Below are 23,459 nucleotides of genomic sequence, written 5' to 3'. Positions count from 1 at the left end.
CTCGACCGCCTACGTCACGTGACGCGCAGAGACCCCGCCCCTCCTTCGCCCCTGTTTCTTCTCGCCTCGGAAAATGTCGGCGCTGCAGCTGAATCTGGGACCCGCCAAGGAGCCGCTGGGCTTCATCAAAATCCTAGAATGGGTGAGTCTTCCGGCGCCTCCTCCGCTTCTGGAGCGGGAAGAAGAGCTCGGACCCCGCTCTTGGGTTGCTTCCAGCGTCGCGGGCGGGAGCCACTCTCTGCCCAGCCCTTTCCCCTGGTTTTTTTGTTTGAGACTTCAACTCCCAGAATTCCTGCACCTTGACCATACCGAGTGGGGCTTCTGGGAATTGTAGTCCAAAAACCTCGTCCCTTCTATATTCGCTAGGATTAGGGGCACAAGAGCCCCGTGAATACAAAAACGCCATGCTTTTAACCTGAGAGGAGACCTCTCTAGGAATCTCTAGGTCCTCCAGGGCAACTCTATGGTCTGTGGACAGACACTGACCATAGAGTTGCACTGGAGGAGCTACGGATGCCTAGGGGAGTGTCCTCTCTAGGAATCTCTAGGTCTTTCACTGCGACTTTAGTTAAAGTTGACCATAGAGTTGCACTGGGGGAGGACTTAGATATTCCTAGAGGGAACGTACCAATCAAATATGGAGGGGTGACTGTAGTTTATTGTGGGACCAGGGCTCTCTGACAGAGAGGGCAAAATGCCTCACAGCGGGACAGTTGTGACAGCCTCGTGGTGGCGCAGTGGTTAAATGCCAGCGCTGCAGCCGCTCACGCACAAAGCACAAGGTTGTGGGTTCAATTCCAGTTGGGGCTCATGGTCAACTCAGCCTTGCATCCTTCTGCAGGTCACTAAAATGAGTGCCCAGCCTGTTGCGGGCAAATAGCTTACGCTTTGTAAACCGCTTAGGGAGTGCTTAAGCACACTGGTAGGCAGTATAGAAAAGTACTTGCTATTGCTATTCTCAGAATTCCCTATTATTATTATTATCATCTGAGGAAGGAGTGTGTTCCACTGTCAAACAGCCCTTACTCTCAGGAAGTTCCTCCTAATGTTGAGGTGGAATCTCTTTTCCTGCAGCTTGCATCCATTGTTCCGGGTCCTGTTTTCTGGAGCAGCAGAAAACAAGCTTGCTCCCTCCTCAATGTGACATCCCTTCAAGTACTTAAACAGGGCTATCATATCACCTCTTAACCTTCTCTTCTCCAGGCTAAACATCCCCAGCTCCTTAAATTGTTCTTCATAAGGCAAGGTTTCCAACACCCTTCACCATTTTAGTCTCCCTCCTTTGGACACGCTCCAGTTTCTCAATGTCCTTTTTGAATTGTGGTGCCCAGAATTGGACACAGTATTCCAAATCTCAAACTGGATTGTTTCTGCGGTGTGTTTTGGACCTTTGCTCCTCTCGGTAGGCACCCACTTTTGCTTTCTCCACCTCCAGCTCCTCTTTATGTCTAGTTTGGGTAGTTTTTCCACCCACTCCTCCCCTCGCATAGTTGGTGCAGGGTGGGGATGTTTGTTGCGCTCTCTCTCCAAACAAGCCATGTGCTGCCAGCCTGAGGAAGCAGCCGTGGGAGAAGGGAGAGATCACATTGAAATAATCTGGATTATTCAGTTTTGAGCTGCTGTCGCGTTGTAGGTCCAAAACACACTGCAGAAATAATCCAAATTGAGTCTGCATTAACTTTCTTGGCTCTGTGTTAGGGAATCCTGGGCATTGTAGTTTATTGTGGCACCAGAGCTCTCTGATAGAGAAGGCTAAATGTCTCACAGAACTACAGTTCCCAGGATTCCCTAGCATTGACCCAGGGCAGTTAAAGCAGTCTCAAATTGGATTATTTCTGCAGTGTTTTTTGGAGAGTAGCCAGTAATGTGGGTTTTAGAACCTGACGCACTTTGTTTGGCAGAAGCTTTCATAGATCGTAGCCCTAGGCAGGAGTGGCTCTGGTCAAGACGGCCAATCATTAGTAGCACAATGTATGTGCTGCTCCTAGCACTGGATGATTTATTATTATCTTGATGTATAAAGATACAGAAGGATTCCAGTAGGGAGCAACACAGGGCCAAAACACACTCCAGGAATAATCCAGTTTGAGACCACTTTAACTGTCCTGGCTCAGTGCTAGGGAATTCTGTGAATGTAATTTTGTGAGACCTTTAGCCTTCTCTGTCAGAGAGCTCCCTAGCACTGAGCCAAGGCCATTAAAGTGGTCTCAAACTGGATTATTTCTGCAGTGTTTTTTGGCCCACGGTCTCCTAGATAACTTTCCAACTCAGGAGTGGGCTGTGGACCTGGCTGGTAGAGATCTGTGCCCCAGAGTATTCCCCACTGAAAATCGGAAGAATCACAAGGGTTCATTAAGACTGGCTAGACAGAAGCGTTTCCAACCTGAGATATGCAATATTATTGAAGGACCTTGGCTGGTCCATGCTGAACAGGGATGGAGAAATCCTCCGCTAGGTTGGTGATACATTAAATAGGAGTCAGTATAAACGATTTGTTTCCTAAACATTTGAAGTTCAGTCTTCATTGAGAAGTTTTTTTTAAAGTGAAACTAAGGGCCCGTACAGACAGGCCAAAATAAAGCTGCTTCAGGTCACTTTGGAGGAATGCTGTTTAAATGATGCATGCATCCTAAGAGGCCAGAAGCCTCACCAAAGCCATGCTCCAGTCCAAAGGACCGGAGTGCAGCTTTGGCACTGCTTCTGGCCTCTTAAAATGTGTGTGTCATTTAAACAGCGTATCTCCACAAAGTGACCCGAAACAGCTTTATTTTGGCCTGTCTGTACTGGCCCCACATGAAGCTAACAGCCAGGAGAGACTGTGGAAGGGGAGCAGCAGGAGTGACAATCTAACCTCTCTGAGAAGGGAACTCCAGAACCTGGAAGCCCCCGCTCTAACATATTACTACCAGATCTGAGAATAATGGGAAAGAGAGGAGGACTTCTCCAGCAGATCTCAAAAATGGGCAGTTTCACAAGAGTGAATATGGCCCTGCAAATAAAATCTTTACAGGTCAAAGCTAGCACCTCAGTTGTGCCTGGAAACAGACTGGCAGCCAGTGAAGCTGTTGCAACAAGAGAGTTGATCCAAGAAGGGTTGGCAAGTTCAAGGCACTAGTTTAAGGGGAAGGAAATAGTTTGAGATATGTCATTGGTAATGGACTCTCTGGTACTCTTTTGAAAAGGGCCTCCAAGGTTGTGTCAGTAGATCATGGCTGTTCTGGGTGCGTAGAATGAAAAGTCAGAAGCCATGGCTATTGCGGACTGTTGCTTTAATCTGATGGTGTAGGGTTGTTGTTGTTTTTACACATCAGCTGTATTTAAATTGTACAGTGATAAGCATTGTCGATTGTGGCAGAGAGTGCTGTGTGTGTCCCAAAACTACAGTTCCCAGAATTCCCTAACATTGAGCCAGAGCAATTAAAACAATCTCAAACTGGATTATTTCTGCAGTGTGTTTTGAACCTCAGATGATTTAATGTGTGAAACAAAGGATCACGTCACTTGGAAGTCTTTCCTTAGTACTGAGCCAGGTCAGTGAAAGCGGTCTCAAACTGGATTATTTCTGCAGTGTGTTTCGGACCCATGTTACATGTATAGTTTAGCTTGAAAGTATCTTTCCCAGGATGACAAATAAAAATAGATAACTTTTATTTTTATTTCCAGTTGAAGTTGTGTTGGGTTTTTAATGTTCTAAGAAGTATGAGGTGTTTAAGACCTAGGTAAAGAAGCCAGTATCAGGTAGTTCTGCATAGTGTGAGTCTAATGGTAGGAGAAAGCCAGTATGTTTTACTTGGCAGAAGGCATTAATTCAGTGGAGTAAACAGTATGTAGGCAGCTGGTTGGGAAGATCGTGATCTACAAGTGGTTTGCAATAATACATCAGCCGAGGTTTCCAACTCCACTTTTTTCAACAGAAGCAACAACAAAAAAAGCTTTTCTCTCCCTTTCTACTCCATTATGCTGTTAGAAATCCTGATCTGTAACTGTAGATTTACATTTTTATATAGAGATTAGTCAAAACTTGAAAAAGTTACTTTTCTGGATTACAGTTAACAGAATGTCCCGTTCTTCATGACTTCCTACAATTATTACCATGAGGGCCCAAACAGACAGGCCAAAATAAAGCTGCTTTGGGTCACTTTGGAGGTATGCTGTTTAATATGACACATGCATCTTAAGAGGCCAGAAGCTGCGCTCCAGTCTTTAGGACAGGAGCGTGGCTTTGGTGCAGCTTCCAGCCTCTTGGGACACATGCAGCATTTAAACAACATACCTCCAAAGTGACCCAAAGCAGCATTATTTTGGCCTGTCTGTTTGGGCCCATGAGAAAGCCATTCCACTGTGAGATTACCCCATTTCAACTGACAGTTAGATCCTTTTCCCTGGTCACCATTTTTCCTTCTAACTCCACTAGAAATACCTTATTTCTCTTCACAGCAAAGTGTCGCAAGGGAAGGTGGAGGTGTGAGAAGCCAGGAGTTATGCATGTAGATCTTTGCAGATATGTACTGCAGAGCCTTTTGGTGATGCTTTCACTTGGTTGGCAGTTTAGAAAACTTCCTAGTACAGATGAAACTCCATGGGCTGTCGATTTTTATTTCTGTTAACCACTGTTGTTTTATAGCCCAAAGGTTTCATGGCCACCTTTTGTAGTAATAAAGATCAAAGGTGGTATAAGTAGAAAATGGGAAATGGTATATTCAAGATAAATGTGTTAGTTTAAAATGTAGATATTCTTTAATCAGAAAACAATTAACTGGACATTTGCATTTCGTCTACCTACATATCTTTAAATGTTTCCCTGCCCCAGCTTGTTTTTCCCTCTCTGGCTGTCTTAAGAATGCTAGCATGACCCTTTTATTCACAAACCCTCATCTTTCCTGTTCACAATACTGTACTTGTTTACAGTGGAAAATTAGAGCATAAAATATGCTTTAAGTGGCTGGAAATTTAAATGCAAGGTCATAATAGAGTTCTTCCAGATGTGTACAAAAATTGGGCCTTTGTGATTCATTTTTGATAAAGTCAGCAAGACACTTATTAAGAAGAACATGGAATTGAGAAAGAAGTCTGTTACGTGATTAACAAAATGTTACTCAATTAATTGTATCAATTTTAGAAAGTTGATTAAAAATGCAGTACACACCTACCTGGAAATACATTGCATTAAATTATGTGAAATGAATGGGATTGTGTTGCGTCATTATTATCTGGCCCTTGTGGTCTCTTACAACTCATTATTATCTCTTTGTTACTTTTTTGTCATAGAGCTCCAAGCATTGTACATGATCCTTCTGCCTGTTTTTATCCTTATAACAACCCTGTGAGGTTGGTCAGTCCGAGAGTAGGTGACTAGCCCAAGGATACCCAGGGAGCTTCATAGTCATTGAAGAATTTGAACCTTGGCCTCTCCAGTCAAGCCCTCGAACCACTGCACCACACTGACTTTTAACTGAATAGGGCAGTGATGGCAAACCTATGGCACACATGCCAGAGGTGGCACTCAGAGCCCTCTCTGTGGGCACATGTGCCATCGTCCCAGCACAGAGTTTGTTACTACAAAGCCAGAGGGACATGGCACTTTGCAATAAATAAGTGCATTTTGGGTTGCCGTTTGGGCACTCGGCCTTGAAAAGGTTCACCATCACTGGAATAGGGATTTGAATTTTGGATCTGGACAAAAAAGTCTGATGAGCTTCCGTGTCATATGAGAAAAAATAATAATTCTGAAACCAGCAATATTTTAAAATGTTTCCAGATGTCACAGTAGACAGCTAGTATAATGCACTAGTGCTATGGAGACTGTTCTGCTCTAGTGCTATGGAGATGCAGGATCAGTTTCTCACTCAGCTATGAGGTTCATTGGGGACTCTGAGTCAGCCACTAGCTTGGATTCAGGCTAAATTAGTCATATCTAGATTGCAATCCTAATAATTTCTGTTGAGAGCTAGTGTTACATATGGTCATTATCATCCTGGGTTGCAACTTCAGCAATCCAGGTTTCAAGACACAACTTGGAGCCCCTCCAGATGAAAAAAAAAAGTCCAAAAGTCACAGGTTTGGTTACTGTGCAAACCAGTTTTATTTTGGACATCCATGTGGCATTTTCTTAATCCCTAAATATTTCCTGGGCATTTCCAGCATTACCAAGCAGTTTTCATTCCTACCATTGCTAATTAAACTAGTATTTTCTGAAATGAAATGTAGCTGGATTTGACTGGCTGTCTTCTTATCCTGGAACTAGCTCAGATGGCCACCATCAGCAGACGGAGTTATTGTTTCAAGGATACAGATTGAACAGACATCAAGCAAGGGAAAAAAGGAACGTTTGCACCAAAACACAATGAGCCTAATGTTAAACTAGTGTAAGATTGCTAAAGCACGTTGACGTTAACTCCTGAATAATAAAGAAGATTCAGTGGAAAATGTTGAAACTCAATATTAATATGCAGCATGAGTCTAGATGTGACACATGACCAATGGAAAGGGGAGGAGGAACACAAGGGAAAGGGAGTGAGGAAATCAAGAAGTGTGGATGCAAACCTGGGAATATGCAGGTAAAATCAAAACCTAAACCAGAGCCTTTTCTCCCATCTGGATGAGCTCTTTGTCATTAGACTCACTGCATGATCATGGGCTACCCTTTCTGTTTCAGTCTGACCTTCCTCACAGGGTTATTGCTAGGATAAAAGGGTAAATGGTGAAGAGAGCCATGTATGCCACATTGAACAGATTGGAGGAAAAACAGATTAGTAATACTACTAAAGCATAAATATCTGTGTAGACATATTGTCAGAATCTTCCCTGAAGATCCAGTCTGTTTCTGTCCTGCCTTGTTCCGGACCCCTCTGCGGATGCCAAAAACTGTGAGGCCTCAAATCTCATGGTTTTTAATGGTGGCACACCATGTGCATGGCTGCATACATGTACTGCCATTAGGAACAATAGAGCAGGGCTATCCGCAGATGCTCAAATCCACATTGCAATTCTGTGGTTGGGGCAGGTAGACTGTACTATGTTTCCAGTAATACAAATTGCATTGGGTAGTAGTTGGGTAAACCTGTGTTGAGAAGATTAAAACAAGGAAGTTAGCAAAGCCACAGGGAGGTTCCTCTATTCCCTCTTCTCTTTAAACCACAGGATGGGTAAAATGGGGCTTGCTGAACTACAACCCCTATCATTCCATACTACTAGTCAGTCTGGGTAGAGCTGGTGTAAACTGGAAGCTTACTACACTTGGAAGGCCATAGGTTCCCCCATCCCACACTAGTCGAGTGGCATGAGACAACAAACCATCCTGAGGACAGAAATGACACCTCTCTTGAGTCTTGTTACTTTGATCTGATGTTGCTCCGTAATCACCATTGAGTTGAAGTATTCAAATTTCAAACCTTGCACCATGGAAAATCATTGTGTTTTTAAAAGTATGGTAAGCATGTACACACAATTTTGCATAAATGGTTTTTCTATTTGTTTGCCTTATGCATGACAGTTTGTGTTTCTGTGAAGGTTTTCTTAGCAAGGGAAGGGGTGGTGGAAGGAAGCAGATGCGTAACAATGTGGGCTAAGCTTTCACAATAGAAAACGTGCCTGTTCAGAAACTATCTAGACAAATACTTCAGTGGATATTGCAGTAATTTCCCCCCCAACAGTAAACTAAAATGGAAATAACTCACTTCTAATCCATATCATGGTGGTAATAGTCAAGAAGTCTCTCTACACAGTTGTCTTTGATGGCAGCAATATTTTATAAAATGGAAGTGGAATGTTATAGTTTCAAAAGCTATAGGATTTTCCAGCATTTTTATTTTTGAGAAGGAATCAAGTTTTAATTCTTTCTTGTATCATGTTTCTTCCCTTTTCTTTTCAAAGTTCAAGTATTAATGCACTTAAGACATATGAATTGGAGATGAAGAGACCCATAAAAGCCAACTTGAATTTACTGGATAAAAAGCAGCATACAAAAGCAACTAATAGATGAATCAAAATACAGGGGTATTGAAGGAGGTAGCTTTTGGGATTGCTAGGCATGGGGAAAAAGGGAACAGTGTAGAAAGTGTGAGAAAGGAGCAGGAAACTGAGGCCCTATACAGACAGGCCAAAATACAGCTGCTTCAGGTCACTTTGGAGGTATGGTGTTTCAATGCTGCATGTGTCCTAAGAGTCTGGAAGCTGCACTGCAGTCCTTAGGAATGGAACGTGGCTTTGGTGCAGCTTCTGGACTCTTAGGACACATGCATCATTGAAACACCATACCTCTAAAGTGACTCGAAGCAGCTTTATTTTGGCCTGTCTGTATCAGGCCTGAGTTTGCAGGTTGTATATAGTAAGCACTTTTAAGATGCTAAGAAAAACCTAATTCAAAAGAGGATAAAATTTAGGTCCATACACCTTACCAGTGACACCCCAGCCTGTCGTATGGTGAAGTTATTTGGACAGGAGAGTGCCCTTGGGTGCTGCTTGCTATGGATGGGAGGGTGAGAATGTCCTCCTGAGCCAGTTAAGTTCTTACCCCTGTTCTAATCTAAAACTGCAGCAGAATGAAACATGAGGGGCTATAACACAGTGGTAGGACACATGTGTTGCACTCAGAAGATTCAAACTTTAGCATCTGTAGTTTAAAAAAGATCAGATAGTACAGGCGGTGGCTCAGTGGTAAAGACACTGACTCTGAAAATTGCAAGTTCAGCAGGTCGGACCGAGTGAGCTCCTGTCACTAGCCCCAGTTTCTGCCAACCTAGCAGTTCAAAAGCATGTAAAAGTGAAGGTAACAGCATTCCATGCAGTCATGCTGGCCACATGACCATGGGATTGTCTTTGACAATGGGGGCTCCCTCGGCTTGGTAACAGAGATGAGCACCACCCCCTACAGTGGACACAACTAGACAATCTTGTCAAAGGAAAAACTTTATCTTTAGTACATGTGGTGGGAAAATCGTGGGCCTACACCCCTGGAGACTTGTTTCATTCTGGGTTTGAAGTGATCTTGGGAAACTTACCTTTTTACACTAAATCCCCCAGAATCTGCCACCACACCATGTCCTGATTTTTTAAAAATTAGAGATGCTAAAGTTAGAATCGTTTGGGTACAAAGCATGTGTTTTATCACTAGAAGTGACTGTTTCCCAAAATTACTATTCAAAGCTCTGGGATTGATAGGCCAACAGTATGACCTGCTGTAGTTTAAGACTGTGGTTTAAGGACTAGTTCTCCAAAAAAAAAAAGAGCTCCCAGGACATCAGCACTTTGAGTTCACTCATGACTGATGACTTGGATAAAGCAACAGAACCTTCTCCTGAGGATATGACTTCAAAGGTTCATAAAATGCATGTTATTTCCTCCTTTGTAGTGTATTTGCATACATGACTGAAAAGTGTACTAATATTTATTTTCATCTTGGATCCTTTGTAGATTTTCTCTATCTTTGCCTTTGCTACCTGTGGAGGTTACAGTGGAAAAACAGCGGTTTTTCTCACCTGTCCTGGTGCCAAAAACCAGACTTTGCAAGCTAATTTTGGTTACCCTTTCAGGTAAGAGGATAGATTCCTTTGAGGAAAGCTGTAACTTTGGTGTCAATATGCATATAAACACATCTAATTGGTTCCAACAATTGAAACTGACATCAGAACAATGGTTTTATCCATCACCATTCTGTGCCTTAAAAAAAAAAGTCTTAAGTCTGCAAACAAGATCTGTCCTTGAAATGTTTTTATCTTGTGTAAGATTCCCTGCTCATTCCATTTGCTTTTAAAACTTCCATAGTCCCCCTCTCTATACTGTACTGCTTATTTTTAATAGCAATGCAGAGGCCCATGTAGAATTAGATGATGAATCTCCAGCATCTTGCTTAGTTCTGATCCTCAGATGCTGCATCTTTTGAATGCACAATCAAACCATTGTTGTCTTTCAGACACAGGCTACCCTATGCTGTCTCTGATGTTGTGGTTTTATTTTCAAGGGGAACTTTGTTGGTACATAGGAAACAAAGCCACATTTTCAAAATACGTTCTTTCTTTTGACCGTCCTAAATTTAAGGTTGAACAAGGCTACCCTTGGGCCTCTGGAAACGAAAGACTGCAACGTCACCTGGGACAAGGCCTACTTCCTGGTGGGAGACTTCTCCTCCTCAGCACAGTTCTTTGTCACCTTTGCAGTCTTGGTGTTCCTGTACTGCATGGCTGCCTTGGTGCTGTACCTGGGCTACCTGCATTTATATCGGGGTGCTGGCAAACTCCCAATGATTGTAAGTTGATTGCCTTTTACTTCCCTATAATGTATCATACATGGCAAGTTAGAAATATTGCTCATCAACATTATCTTTGAATATGCAGGCTACTGTGGGAGCCATTTTTGGGAGAAAGGTGGGAAGGAAATCTAGTAAGGAAGCAAATAAAGGCATACACTTCTTTATGCTACGTGCTTCTCAGAACAGAGAAGTAATTAGACTTCTTTATCTGGAGAATGGTCTGGACTAGAATCCATGCCCTGTGAAAAGCAGCTTAGGGATCTGAGACTGTTTAGCCTGGGGAAGAGCAGAGGAAGAGGTGACATGATAGCCATGTTTAAATATTTAAAGGGATGTTATATTGAGGGTGGAACAAGCTTGTTTTCTGCTGCTCCAGAGACTAGACACAGAACAGTAGATTCAAACTGCGTCAGGAAAACTCCCTGCCAGCCTTTCCCTTTAAATATGATGCAGTTATTCCTTTTTCCCCCCTGCTGCCCTTTGTCACTGGGATCACAGGAATGCAGGTAAGTGTGCTGTCCCTTCTGCATGATGAGTTGATTGTGTGGATGATGACAGAGTGCACTCTTATTTTTCCCCACCCCAGTTAGGACTTGAAACTAAATCAGGGGAGGGAAAATGTGGCCTTTTAGTTGTTGGGATTCAACTCCCATCATCCTTCACCATTGGCTATGCTTGCTAAGACTGACGGGAGTTGCAAGTCCTACATCAGGACACCAGAGTACAGACCTAGACTCCTCTGATACCCCTAATTTCCCCCTATTATTATTATTATTATTTTGGTCATTTTTTCCAGGCAGTTTTCCACTCAAAAATATTCAAAATCAGTGAAAACCACTGCAAAAATGCAGTGCCGTGTTGGCACATCAAGCTAAACCAAGAATATTCTTAGCCACATTGCTAACAATATGTTGCTTTAATCATGAGTTTCCCACCACAGTTTGTTTTCTCTACTTCTGGTCTCTTTCTCTCTTGCATCTTTTGCCAGCTCCTCTTTCTGAAAGATAGTTGAGGAAGCAAGACATGGACCAGCCACAGTTCTGCATTTGGACATAGCAAACGATGATGGTTTAAACAAGCTGTACTAAACAAAAGCCAGATAATTAGAAACTAGATAGAGTTTCTATCAGAAAAGGGCCTGTTGAGTCCCTCAGTTTGCATAGAATAGGGTATTTATCTTCCAACTTGTTAAAAAGTTAGAATTCGTAGCTTGACAAGAAACCATGACTTCTAATTACAGTTTGCAACTGGTTGTTGGTGGGGATGAGTTAAGAGTTAACATAATAACAAGCCAGAATTCAGCTAACTGTAGCCTGGCTTACTGTTATACGTGAACTGACTGTTGTCTGCCAACAACTACAGTTGCGCCTCGCCATACGCTGCCTTTTATAGGCGGCTTTGAGCATAGGCGCTCAAAGCTGCCGACGGCGCGGGGTGGAAGGGGCGGCGCGTCCCATTCAATGAATGGGCACACCTGCCTGTTGCACCCCGCGCGCTGCCGCACCGCCACACCACCCATGCACAAGCCCATTGGAACACTGGGGCTCGGCATAGACGGAACTTGTACGCGGAGGGATCCGGAACAGATCCCCGCGTATATAGGTTCCACTGTACTTAATGGGGGCTATAGTGCAGTGTGATACACTTAATATGACCCTCGAATTGATAGAGGACACAACAGATTAGATTAATTTTTTACCAGTCATTTGTCCCCATTAAAGGCAGGTCCTGTTTCACAAAAAGTTCCTTGCTCCCAAACTTTGTATGACTTTCATGTTGAACATCAGAACTTTCCCTGAGGGGAATTATGAACCTTGGTGGTCCAATTCTGGCTGATCATTCCAAGGTGGCTCCCTGCCAGTCCAGTCTTGGATGAGCTTGAGCCCCTTGCTCCCCTGTTCTGGGGTCCACACTCAGTAAAATCTTAAACCAGGATCTCTCAAGTTCTAGACAAATATTAAACTGACTCTCCCCACTGAACAGTAAAGGCATGTGCAGATCAGTCCTATGTAAACCTTAACAACCAACTGATATAAATTCTGTTGTTTGTCTTGGCTAGAGTAATTGCATTGAATCAGTGGGAATTATCTAGATGTTTACTTATCATTGAAAAATTGATTGAATGGGTCTACTCTAGCTGAGATTAACCAATGGGATGCAAACCATAAAGTGTGAATTTCCATCTCCCAGACTGGGATTCACAATGAACCCATATTTTCTCCTCTTACAGGACTTTGTTATCACGGTGGTAATCTCTTTCCTCTGGCTGGTTAGCACATCGGCTTGGGCGAAGGCCCTCACAGATATCAAAACATCCACTGGTGCTGACCTTGTGTTAGATATTGCCCCGTGCAAAAATCAACCTGGATTATGTCACTTCAGTGACATCCGAAGCTTTGGGTCTTTGAACGTCTCAGTGGTATGTATATGTTAGTAGCAGGTGCTGGGGACAAATGATGGGTTGCTCTTGTGTTTGCTTTTTGAGGTTTTCAAAGGCACCGAGCCAACTACTAGTGGATACAAAATACTGGTCCAGATCAGTGTCCTTTTATTTTCAAGGTGTCCTGGACTACAACACCATTATTCCCAACCATAGCTCAGCAGTCATTTATTGCAAACACTGAGTTACTTGAAATAAGGCAGTTCTTTCACACTGTAAAATAAAAAGGGATAATTAGACAGGCTTTTAAAACATTAAGTTTTTAAAGCATGGGATGGCATTGCATTGTTTTAAAGTATTTTAAACATTTTTATCTTTTTAATTGTATTTTATTCTTTTTATATACAACTTGTCTTAATATTATAATAATTAAATCTATTTTAATGTACTATTTTGTATGCTTTTAATTGTGCTGTTTTTTAATGTCGTGAGCCACCCTGAGTCCCAGTTTTGGGGAAAGGGTGGGATATTTATTATTATTATTTGCATTAAAATACTCTTAAATGTGAAATGGATGTGTGTCCCTCAACTACTTTGGTATGCTTTGTACCACTGACTTGCAGCATTCTGATACTTCAAAACGTAACTTAATGATAATAATTTAACTTAATGATAATAATAATATTAAGTAATAATAGTAATAGAGAGCCAGCATAGTGTAGTGGTTTCAATGTTGGACTATGACTCTGGAGACCAGGGTTCAATTTCCAGATTGTCCATGAAATCCACAGGGTGATCTTGGGAAGTCACATGCTCACAGCCTCAGGGGAAAGCAAAGACAAACTATCTCTGAACAAAATGACTTGAAAACACACAACAACAGCAACAACAAAGTAATAATTTAGTTACTTTTGAATAATGAGAAAGTACAGTTACGTGGGAGGGCAACCGTGAAGGAATTAGACAGATAAATAATTGAATACTATACTTAAGATTATCTGTGCCATCCTATTTCCCATTTCTATGTATGTATGTATGTATGTATGTATGTGAAAGTTGGACAGTGAAGAAAGCTGAAAGGAAGAAAATCATGCCATGTGGTAGTTCTGCAGATACCATGGACTGGTAAAAAGGCAAATAAATGAGTCCTAGAGTAAATCTTGCCAATAAAAACCCATGATAAGGTTGCCTTAGTTTCACTGTAAGTGGGAAATGACTTGAAGGCACACAACAACAGCAACAAAGAGCAAATCAAGCCTGAAGGCTTGCTAGAAGCCAAGATTACTTAACTGAGACAATCATACTGTGACCATATCATGAGAAGACATGACTGATTTGAAAAGACAATAATGCTCGGTAAGATAGAAGGTTGAAGGAAAAGAGATAGACAGCATTCCAGATGGATAGACTCAGTTGAAGAAGCCATAGCTCTGAGTCTGCAAGACTTGAGCAGGTCAGTGGAAGATGGGTGACCTGGAGGTATCTCATTCCGAGTCACCATAAATCAAACTTGACTTGACGGCAGCTAACAACAGTGACAATAACAGTTACTTTTAAAGGCCTGATTCCAATTCCTAGTCTCAACAGTAAGCAGCTACAAAGGAATGTCATAATCACTAAAAGTCAACATGGGTTTCTCAAAAACAAGTCATGCCAGACTAATCTGATCTCTCTCTCTCTCTCTCTTTGATAAAATTACCAGCTTGGTAGATGAAGAGAATGCGGTGGATTCAGCAGATCGTGATTTCAATAAGGCCTTCGACAAGGTCATCCAGAGGAAATGAGTCAGAGACTAAGCTCAGGGAGGAGCTAGTAGCACGTAGGTCTTCTATATTGCTGCAGCCCCAGTCTTTGGAGCTGAGTTACAGAGCTTGGTGAACAGACTTAGAAAATGGGTGTTTCATGTGGCTGTGCAGGAAGAGACAGTATGGTAGCTATCCATCTTCCAAACCATATTATTCTTTGCTTCTCTACATCATTTGTCCCTACTTTTTCAATAAGTGTGACTATTCTTATCAATGACTTGGATGAAGAAATTATCAAATTTGTCGAAGACATCGAATTAGAAGAAGTAGCTAATACCCCAGAGGACAGGTGATCTTAATACAGTGCGCCCTTCCCTTACGCGGGGATCTCTTCTGGATCCCTCTGCATAAGGGAAAATCAGTGTATGCTGAAGCCCCATAGGAATGATTGGGGCTTGCGCACAAGGCGCATGACAGGCTCTTCCGACGTGGCTTTCAGTGTATGCTGAAAGCCGCATATGGCACGCTCGCGTAAAACGTGGGCACACTGTAGATTAGAAAGCTGGGCCAAAACTAATAAAATGAATTTCAGCACAGAGAAATGTTAGGTACTGCACTTAGCCTGGAAAAATGAAATGCACAGTTATAAAATGGAGGACACCGAGCTTGACAACAGTACATATGAAAGGGATCTAGGAGCCCTGATAGACCACAAGTTGAATATGAGTTAATAGCGTGATGCAGCAGATAAAAAAGCCAATGCGATTCTAGACTGCATTAATAGAAGTATGGTGTCTAAATCAAGGGAAATAATAGTGCCACTCTATTCTGCTTTGGTCAGGCCTCACCTAGAATACTGCGTCCAATTCTGGGCACCACAATTAAAAAAGGATATTGAGAAGCTGGAGCGTGTCCAGAGGAGGGCGACAAAAATGGTAAAAGGTCTGGAAACCATGGCCCATGAGGAGCAACTTATGGAGCTGGATATGTTTAGCCTGGAGAAGCAAAGGTTAAAAGGTAATATGATAGCCCTGTTTAAATATTTGAAGGGATGTCATATTGAGGAAGGAGCAATTTTGTTTTCTCTTGCTGCAGAGGCTAGGACATGGAGCAGTGGATGCAAACTTGTCAGGACCAGTTGAACTCTTCCCCTGGATACAGTAGATAAGGCTTCTGAGGATGATCAGCTATTTACTTCTGCAGTCATAGAAGAGTAGAAATTGCTACTAAGGCATCTTTGGACAGAACTAAAAAAAACAAGGACACATAAATCATATAAAAGGATTTGAAAGACCTTAGCTCCACCTCACAAAATTGGCGGGCTAAACATTTCACTGTTCTCAAAACAGTTGGTTCTTCTTAGGTTGCTTTTCTTTCCCTGGGAAGCCTTACTTAGTTGTTTTAACCACCAGAGGAATTGATTATGGAGGCCTTTAGAAGTCTTCAGAAACTGAAAAGACTAGGGGAGGAACTAGACATATTTCATGCTAACAACTACAAGAAAAAAGATTGCATCTCAATATTAAGAAGAACTTCCTGACAGTGGAACACACTCCCTTGGAGTGTAATGGAGTTTCCTTCTTTGGCGGTTTTTAAAGAGAGGTTGGATGGCAATCTGTTGGGGGTGCTTTGACAGTGTATTCCTGCATGACAGAGGGTTGGACTGGATGTCCCTTGAGATCTCTTTCAGCTGTATGATTCTAAGCAGAAACACCCCCATGCATTCCTTTACCAACATTCAGCGAGCCCAATTAATACAAGTCCTCTCTCTGAAGCTGTTTTAGATTATGTAGTTAACATATTTAAAATGTATAAAAGCATCACACATTTTGCTGTCTATATAATTATTAATCTATCCAACAACCTATGTTACCTGTTTGTTGAATCCATAAAACCATTTTGTATTTCCCTCTTCCATGATAACACAGACCAGTTTCAAACCCTATACCAGCTAGTAAGAGCAATATATCACATCATCAGAAATATATACTTATGTATAACACTATATACATAGCTGCCTTGAGTCCCTGTACTGGGTGGAAGATGGGATATAAATAAACAACAACAATAATATCAAATACATATCATTTAGCATACATCTTACGTGTATATCAGTTAACACACCTGAAGTAAACCATTATAAACCACAGGATATTTATATAAAGAAAAACATCCAAGTCATACTTTCCAGTTGACCCCATACATATATCATTCATCACAGTTGGATTCAAAAATACATGGTACTTAACAGCACAGCTTAACAATATATTTATCTACAACAATATTGGAATACATCTCTCAGTTTCCAACATAACAGTATTAGCAAGAACCTCCTGACAGAGCTGTTTTGTCGGGAGATTCGCTGCGGATGGTGGCTTGCGTCCAGGAGCCTTCCTAAACCGCAGCCATTGCTGTCAGCATTCCACCGGAAGTCCTTTGGAGGTTTTTCAACAGAGGCTGGATGGCCATGTGTCGGGAGTGCTTTGAGTCTGTGTTCCTGCATGGCAGGGGGTTGGACTAGGTGGCCCTTGAGGTCTCTTCTAGGATTCTAGGATTCTGATTTTAAACACTACTGTATAAGAAAAGAAAATAGCACTCATCTAGGTGAAGGACCTAACTAGGGCTAATCATCTTTGTGAACCACAGTTCTCCTCATTTTTCCATTTGTTGTTGTTGTGTACCTTCAAGTTGACTCCGACTTATGGCAATTCTATTCTAGGGTTTTGTTTTGCCAAGAGTTGTTCAAGGCTTGCCCTAGGTCACCCAGTAGATTTCTGTGGTTGAGTGGGCATTTGATCCCAGGACTCTGAAACCCCTTGTCAAACACTCAAACCACTCACTCCATGATGCTGGTTCTTCTCCTCTTCCACACTAGGGCTTTTTTTCTTTGCTTCAGGTAAGTAGAACAGTATGTCATGCAACCATCAGATAACAATCACATGGATAGAGTCATCTGTTAACTTATTTTGCCCCTACCTTCTGAAGCAGGAAACGGGCAGCTTTCTTGTTATGCTCGAGTCCTATATGTCCAAAATAAAAAACAGTTATTTCTGCTTACCCTTACCTCCCTCTCTCCCCACCTCCCTTTTCAGGTCATTGGTTTTCTCAACCTGATTCTGTGGGCAGGAAATGCTTGGTTTGTCTACAAGGAAACCAGCCTCCATAACTCTCCAGCAGCTACTCCCCCAAATCCAACCAGTGTCTCATCTCCTTCAGGGATGTAAGGAACATGCAAAGCCACATGGTATGGAGTGTTACCTTTCACCGCAGGATGGTCACTGCAGCAGTTTTCTTCCCTCACCCCCAGTTATGCAGTTGATGTGTGGGAAACATTTGGGTGTCCTCTTTTATTTCCCCCCCCCTTTTTTTTCCCTCTAATTCCCAGTATGTAAGAAGAAAGAATGGAGATCTCCTCTTTGCCCTGTATGCATGCAAGAGGATCATTCTACTGTATTGAAGCTTGTTCTGTGCATTGAAAAGATGAACAGCAGTTTCTTAAAAGCTTAACAGAAACAGCCATCTTCAGCCTCCTGAGGTTGACTTTGTGAGCTGGTGCAGGTCAGCATGCACTGTGGAGCTGGAGTTGCACAGCTCTGCCTGAGATGCAACCTGATCCTTTTTACTCAGAAGGAAGGCTCACTGATTTAGTGGGGTTTACTTCTAAATAAATGTGATTAGGATTGCAGTCTTGGTCTCACCCAGACAAATGCCTTTGTCTGCTACAGTCAGGAATTGTATATAATGCTTACAGATGTATATTGTTCTTAAGTGACACTATTATCTGATAATCTGCTTGATGCAGTCCGTGTAAGTAAAATTTAGTCACTCAAATCTTACATAATTCTAGGGAGACGTTGGGAAGCTTTGAGCCTGGTGCTACAGTGCTTGATTTTGGTTATAGCCAGGAGCTCTGGGAGTTAGTGTTTGATGTAGACTCCCTTGAATAGAAGATTTCAACTTGAATAGAAATGCTAGCCTTCAGATTAATATTCCTTTTGGATGCTGGTAGAATATGGTTGTCCATTAATGACAAGGCAGGGAAACTGTGGCCATCCATATGTCATTGATCTTCAGTTTCCATCCACCATAACCAGAATGGACTGTGGGAGTTGCAGTCCAAAAGCATCTGAAGGAGCTGCCATGTGCTTTTGGGAAAATATCATCCTCTCTCTTTGGCCCCAGTTTCAATTCTAATCCCATTAGCCTTTTCTGCAAGCATTTCATACAAACCAACTGACCATATACTTTTGAATAAACACACACAAATACACATGAAAAAGCCACCAAAGAAACAGTGCCTTATACACAAGATGTTAGAGTGGCATGGGAAGTATCCTAGAAATATTGGTAGAGTTAGTAAGCTTTTGTGGGAAGTGCATCATACAAGATTCTTAGAGCTCCTGATTTGATAACCTGTCTTGAAAGTAGTTCATATTCTTTGATTTGTGCATGTATAATAGATTTGGCACACCCTCAATTCTGTAGAATCTGTTTTATTTGAAAAGGCAAAATCATAGCAGGCATGGTTACAGATGCCAAAAACTGAAAAGCAATTTGAAAACCCTATAAGCTCCCGAGAGTGTCTCTTACATGGCTAGCTGCTACTTTTTATTGTAAGCACTAATAATGTTTCCTGCCTCATCCCCATTCCTTTCATTCCACTAGAGGCATTTGTTACCAAGTCACTCTTTTGCCAAAATATTCAGAAAAGGTTGTAGGAATGAACAAGGGGTCAGAATAAAGCATTCACATTGAGTAAGCCTATGGAAAAATAATTTTGCATCATTGTAATGTTTCAGATGTAATGTATTGTCAGATCAGCCTGTGGAAGTGGGCCGGCTACTTTAGGTCAAGTGTGGACAACTATGGCTGCCTAGATATTTTTAAACTGTAGCTTCCGTAATTCCTGAATATTAACAGCTGCTGAGTAGGACTGACATAGAAGAAAAAAATATCTGGAAGATTACATTTGCTCACCTTTGCTTTGGGAGATCTGTGCTGTATTTTTTGCTCATATATGACATCTTGTTACAGTTCAAGCAAGGAAGTTAACAGCTGTCATCCTTAAAAGAATTGTGGTGATTTCCAATTGTGTGAACAGTAGGTCAATCTTTTACTTTTCCAATGTGCTCAGGAAGCATTTCACACTACACTATTAGGGAACTATGATTCAACCTTAATAACATTTCAAATTCTCAGCCAGAGGGTACTGGTGTGTCTCCAAGCTACAGACCCCAGGATTCCATAGGATATAGCCGTTGAATCAAAATGCTAACATTGGCCTGTTACAGACAGCCAAAATGGAGCGTGGCTTTGGTGTGGCTTCTGGACTCTTAGGCATCATTGAAACACCATACCTCCACTGTGACTCGAAGCAGCTTTATTTTGGCTGTCTGTAACAGGCCATTGTATGGTGTAAAAGGGCTATGGGTTTCTTCTGTGAGCCAGGAAGTTTTCAACATGTGTGCAGCAGAGTCTTTCCTGTTGTCAGATAGGCTAAGGAATGTATATCACCATGTCTGTCGGGATCTCTTTTGATTCTCATTAGAACTGCAGCATCCACCTCTTGCAGCCAGGGCTTATGGGAATGGAACCACACTTGGAACACTTCAATTAAATTCTTCTTGCCCTCCATGAGTCATTCCCTAAGATGCTTTACATCAGAGTTACTTTAGAATAGAGCTTAGAAACATGATTATTTGGGACTTTAACTTCCATGATGGCTGGAGACATTTTCCAAAGCATTGCTGTGGATCAGGGATTCTAAGTAGCCTCTGAAAAAAAATGGTCCTTTTGTTGTTCCTTTAAAAAAGAAGAAGAGAGAATGAAAAATCCTTAATGAATGCACAGGATTCAGTAATCTACCACTAGAACTCAATTGCCTGTCATCCATCCCTCTCATATTAACATATAGGTAGAAAACCTGCTGCTGTCAGGAAAGCTTGTTCATTTTCTGAGACAGTGCCCTCTAAAGTTCTGCAAAGTCCTTTTGGTAGAAGGCTGATTGAAATAATGAAAATGAATTGATAAATGGTGCAAGATAGATAGATAGATAGATAGATAGATAAGTACAGTGTTCAGCTTGCTTTTCATGCTTTTACAATATTATCTGTTGCTTTTTCTAGGAAACCACAGCAGTCCTGAATGTTGACAAACAGAATGATATTTTCTTTAGTACCAGCTAGAGTAGACATTTTGAAATAAATGGATATATAGAGATGACTATATTCATTTCAGTAGATCTACCCTACATAGGCTACAGCTGGATTTAGCCTTTAGTTTACTGTTTACTTTCTTTTTTGGTTGCAGTAATTAAAAATTTTTTTTTTTTCCGTGTATTAAACCAACCCCCCCCCCCCCCCCACACACACACACACATTCTGTGGATAAAATTACTACCTAAATGGCTCTGATGATGATCTTTTCTAAAATCCTATAGCTTTTAAAAAACAAGTAAATATAAGGGAGGGGGAATAATTAATTATGCCACTATAAAACAACCAGTAGAGACATATATCGTCACCAAAATTATTATTATTCTTAATAATTTGCAATCTTGCAGAATTGCAGCACAAGTACTTGTAAGGGTTTGAAAACAACTACACAGAAATATATCCTTACCTATGCCAGTGATGGTGAACCTTTTGCAGACCAAGTGCCTAAAATGCAACCCAAACCCCATTTATTTATTGCAAAGTGCCATGTCCCTCTGGCTTTCTCATAATGAACTCTGGCAAACTCTGTGCTGGGGCGACAGCATACATGCCCACAGAGAAGGCTCTGAGTGTCACCTCTGGCACGTGTGCCATAGGTTTGCCACCACTGCCCTAAGCAGATGGGCAGGATAGCATGGGCCAAGCGAATGCTATCCTAGACCTGGGTCAGTTCCTAGGGCCAGCATGGCAAGAGGCAGATGTTTACACAGCTGCCCACCGCCATGCTATGGATGCAGTTCCTCCATGCACCCTATACCTGCCTCCACCATTGCATCTGGTGAGGAGATCCCCATTGTAGATCGTATGGAGGGAAATGGAGTGCCTGGCTACACCCACATGGCCAGATGCCCGCATTAGATGTCACAGGCCATGACAGGAAGTCTTCTCAGCAGACATGATGGCAGAAGCCGTTACAGGGCATGCAGAGCTGTCTGGTCTGCCAGCTGTCGCTGCAGAGTTTCCTAGAAACTCTATAGCAAACAGCCAATCTTTTAGACTGGGTTAAGGCCCCTTTTGGCTGGGATTGGGCTGGATCCACCAGATCTCCATCCGGTCTGCCTGGTCCTGGCCTGGGCTAATGGCCTGCATTATCTTGACAGTGGAAACAGGGCCTTTTGGGCTGTGTGTACAGGCCCCAAAGTGATCTCAGTTTAAACATTATCAGTCCAGAAGTATGAATAATACGAGCCACTTAATCCTTAACTGAGCACTTTGTTCTTAAATACTGAAGCACAAATTATCTGTTTTCCCCTTGTGTGTCTTATATGCCCAAAACAAGTTTAACTAACCACCTACCTAGAACGTTAAGAACCTTGTGTAGAGCTGAAAGAATGCCTTAATATTCTTTATTTGTTTTAAAGCTTTTTACCTCAGGGTGTCCTAAAATATGTACGGTGCTTGGTGCTAAAGAATGTAGAAGGTGACCTCAGAGGCAGACTCCTGAGTATCTCAACCTTAATTTAAAACAAACAAGTCTCTATTCTTCATTCTTCCAATGCTGCTTTCCTGCTTGCTGCTTGTTCCAGGAGTATAAATGAAATGCATGGCTGAATACAAACACCTATGCCTTATAAAGGGAGATGCTTCTCAGAGGTCTGTGAATCTGTCAAGTTTATCCAGCTTCATGTTTTGAATAATAATCATCTGCTTTCTCTCAAGGCTAAATTAAAGTCACTTTAAAATCACTTTTTCAGTCTATACAGCCCACTCACTCCAGCATTCTTGGAATGAATGTGCATTTAAGGCATTTTCCAGGTGGGCACAGCAAGCAAATTATTTCCCTTTGCTCGGATTTTTAAAATAACCTTGGCTTACAGACTTTTGTAGAATCAGGCTTCTCACACAAACTTTTCTGGCCTGATGGTAGTCTGACTACTTACCCTACAGTCCCTTACTTTGGAAATAGGTGGTCTAGATAATCTCCAGGCCTCCAGATATTTTGGATTGTGATTCTACAGTCTCTTACCATCAGCCAGGCTGGATAGGGATTCTCTTCTACCTACTTCACTTTCCGCTTGTGCTTTCAGTCTGTACAAAAATCCCCCCAAAGCTGGCTGTATGGATTGAGAGAAACAGTGATCATGGAGGTAACCCCTCAGTCTGTCTTGAGCGCTTGTAAAATTGTTAAAACACTGGATGCATTTAAAAGCTGATTAACTATGCAAATGTTTGCAAATAATGCTTTCAAGCTTTTTTTTAGTAAACCCGAAAGCAAGAGTGTTTTGGGGACAGGGAGATAGTGAAATAGAAATATAGCTAATGTCTCCTCCACGGTTCCTCTTGTAAGGCTATATTAGCATAATACATCACAATTTTCTTATTAGATCTCTCCTAAACCACTTCCTTCCTATATAGTTAGCACAAAGAAATGCACCTTTTTTTAAAGAAAGAAAGCTGGCTGTGTCTCATATATAGACTGTTGGCCAGAGCTTTATCTTATGTAAGTATGGAGTTTTATTCCTGTGGTATACCCACGCTGCACTATTAACAGCAGTTTGATACCAATTTAATTGCCATTGCTCCATCCCCTGGAATATACTGTACTGGGATTTGTAGTCAGGTGATGATTTATTAAAGTGGCTTCCAAATATTACAACAGTGTGGAGTCAGTACACCTCTAATAGAGTGTGGTCATTGGAATGAGAGGTGGATACCATCTTTTGTCCTTTTCTTGTTGTCGTTTTGCTAAGCATTGTGTTTATCCTGAAAAGATGGAGGCCAGATTCATTTTGTTACAAAAAGGGTCACACATGCAACCTTTTTTCCCCCTGTCTCTCATCAGAACTGTGTGACAAACATGTATGCGTTCTGTATACAACCAGTGTAATAAAAATATTTGCTCACTAAATTTAAGTGATCTTGAGTTATTAATG

The 23,459-nt window shown here is 41.8% G+C and overlaps 1 protein-coding gene across 1 annotated transcript; it reads left to right on the top strand.

Moving 5' to 3' along the window:
* LOC121915488 (synaptophysin-like protein 1) lies at nt 1-23,434 on the top strand. The gene is made up of 5 exons (XM_042439801.1): nt 1-142; nt 9,412-9,530; nt 10,036-10,243; nt 12,477-12,665; nt 17,464-23,434. The coding sequence occupies exons 1-5, from the start codon at nt 74-76 to the stop codon at nt 17,593-17,595; spliced, it is 717 nt and encodes a 238-aa protein (XP_042295735.1). The 5' UTR covers nt 1-73; the 3' UTR covers nt 17,596-23,434.
* The last annotated feature ends 25 nt before the right edge of the window (nt 23,435-23,459 follow it).

This window comes from Sceloporus undulatus, chromosome 9 (genome assembly GCF_019175285.1).
Source record: "Sceloporus undulatus isolate JIND9_A2432 ecotype Alabama chromosome 9, SceUnd_v1.1, whole genome shotgun sequence".
Classification (NCBI taxonomy): Eukaryota; Metazoa; Chordata; class Lepidosauria; order Squamata; family Phrynosomatidae; genus Sceloporus; species Sceloporus undulatus.
Note: the sequence above shows the minus strand (reverse complement) of the source record. Positions and strands in the feature narration are given on the sequence as shown.

Coding starts and splice junctions, on each gene's coding strand:
- LOC121915488 (XM_042439801.1), top strand. CDS start 74: ATGTCGGCGCTGCAGCTGAATCTGGGACCCGCCAAGGAGCCGCTGGGC. Junction 143..9,411: donor TCATCAAAATCCTAGAATGG/GTGAGTCTTCCG, acceptor GATCCTTTGTAG/ATTTTCTCTATCTTTGCCTT. Junction 12,666..17,463: donor GGTCTTTGAACGTCTCAGTG/GTATGTATATGT, acceptor CTCCCTTTTCAG/GTCATTGGTTTTCTCAACCT.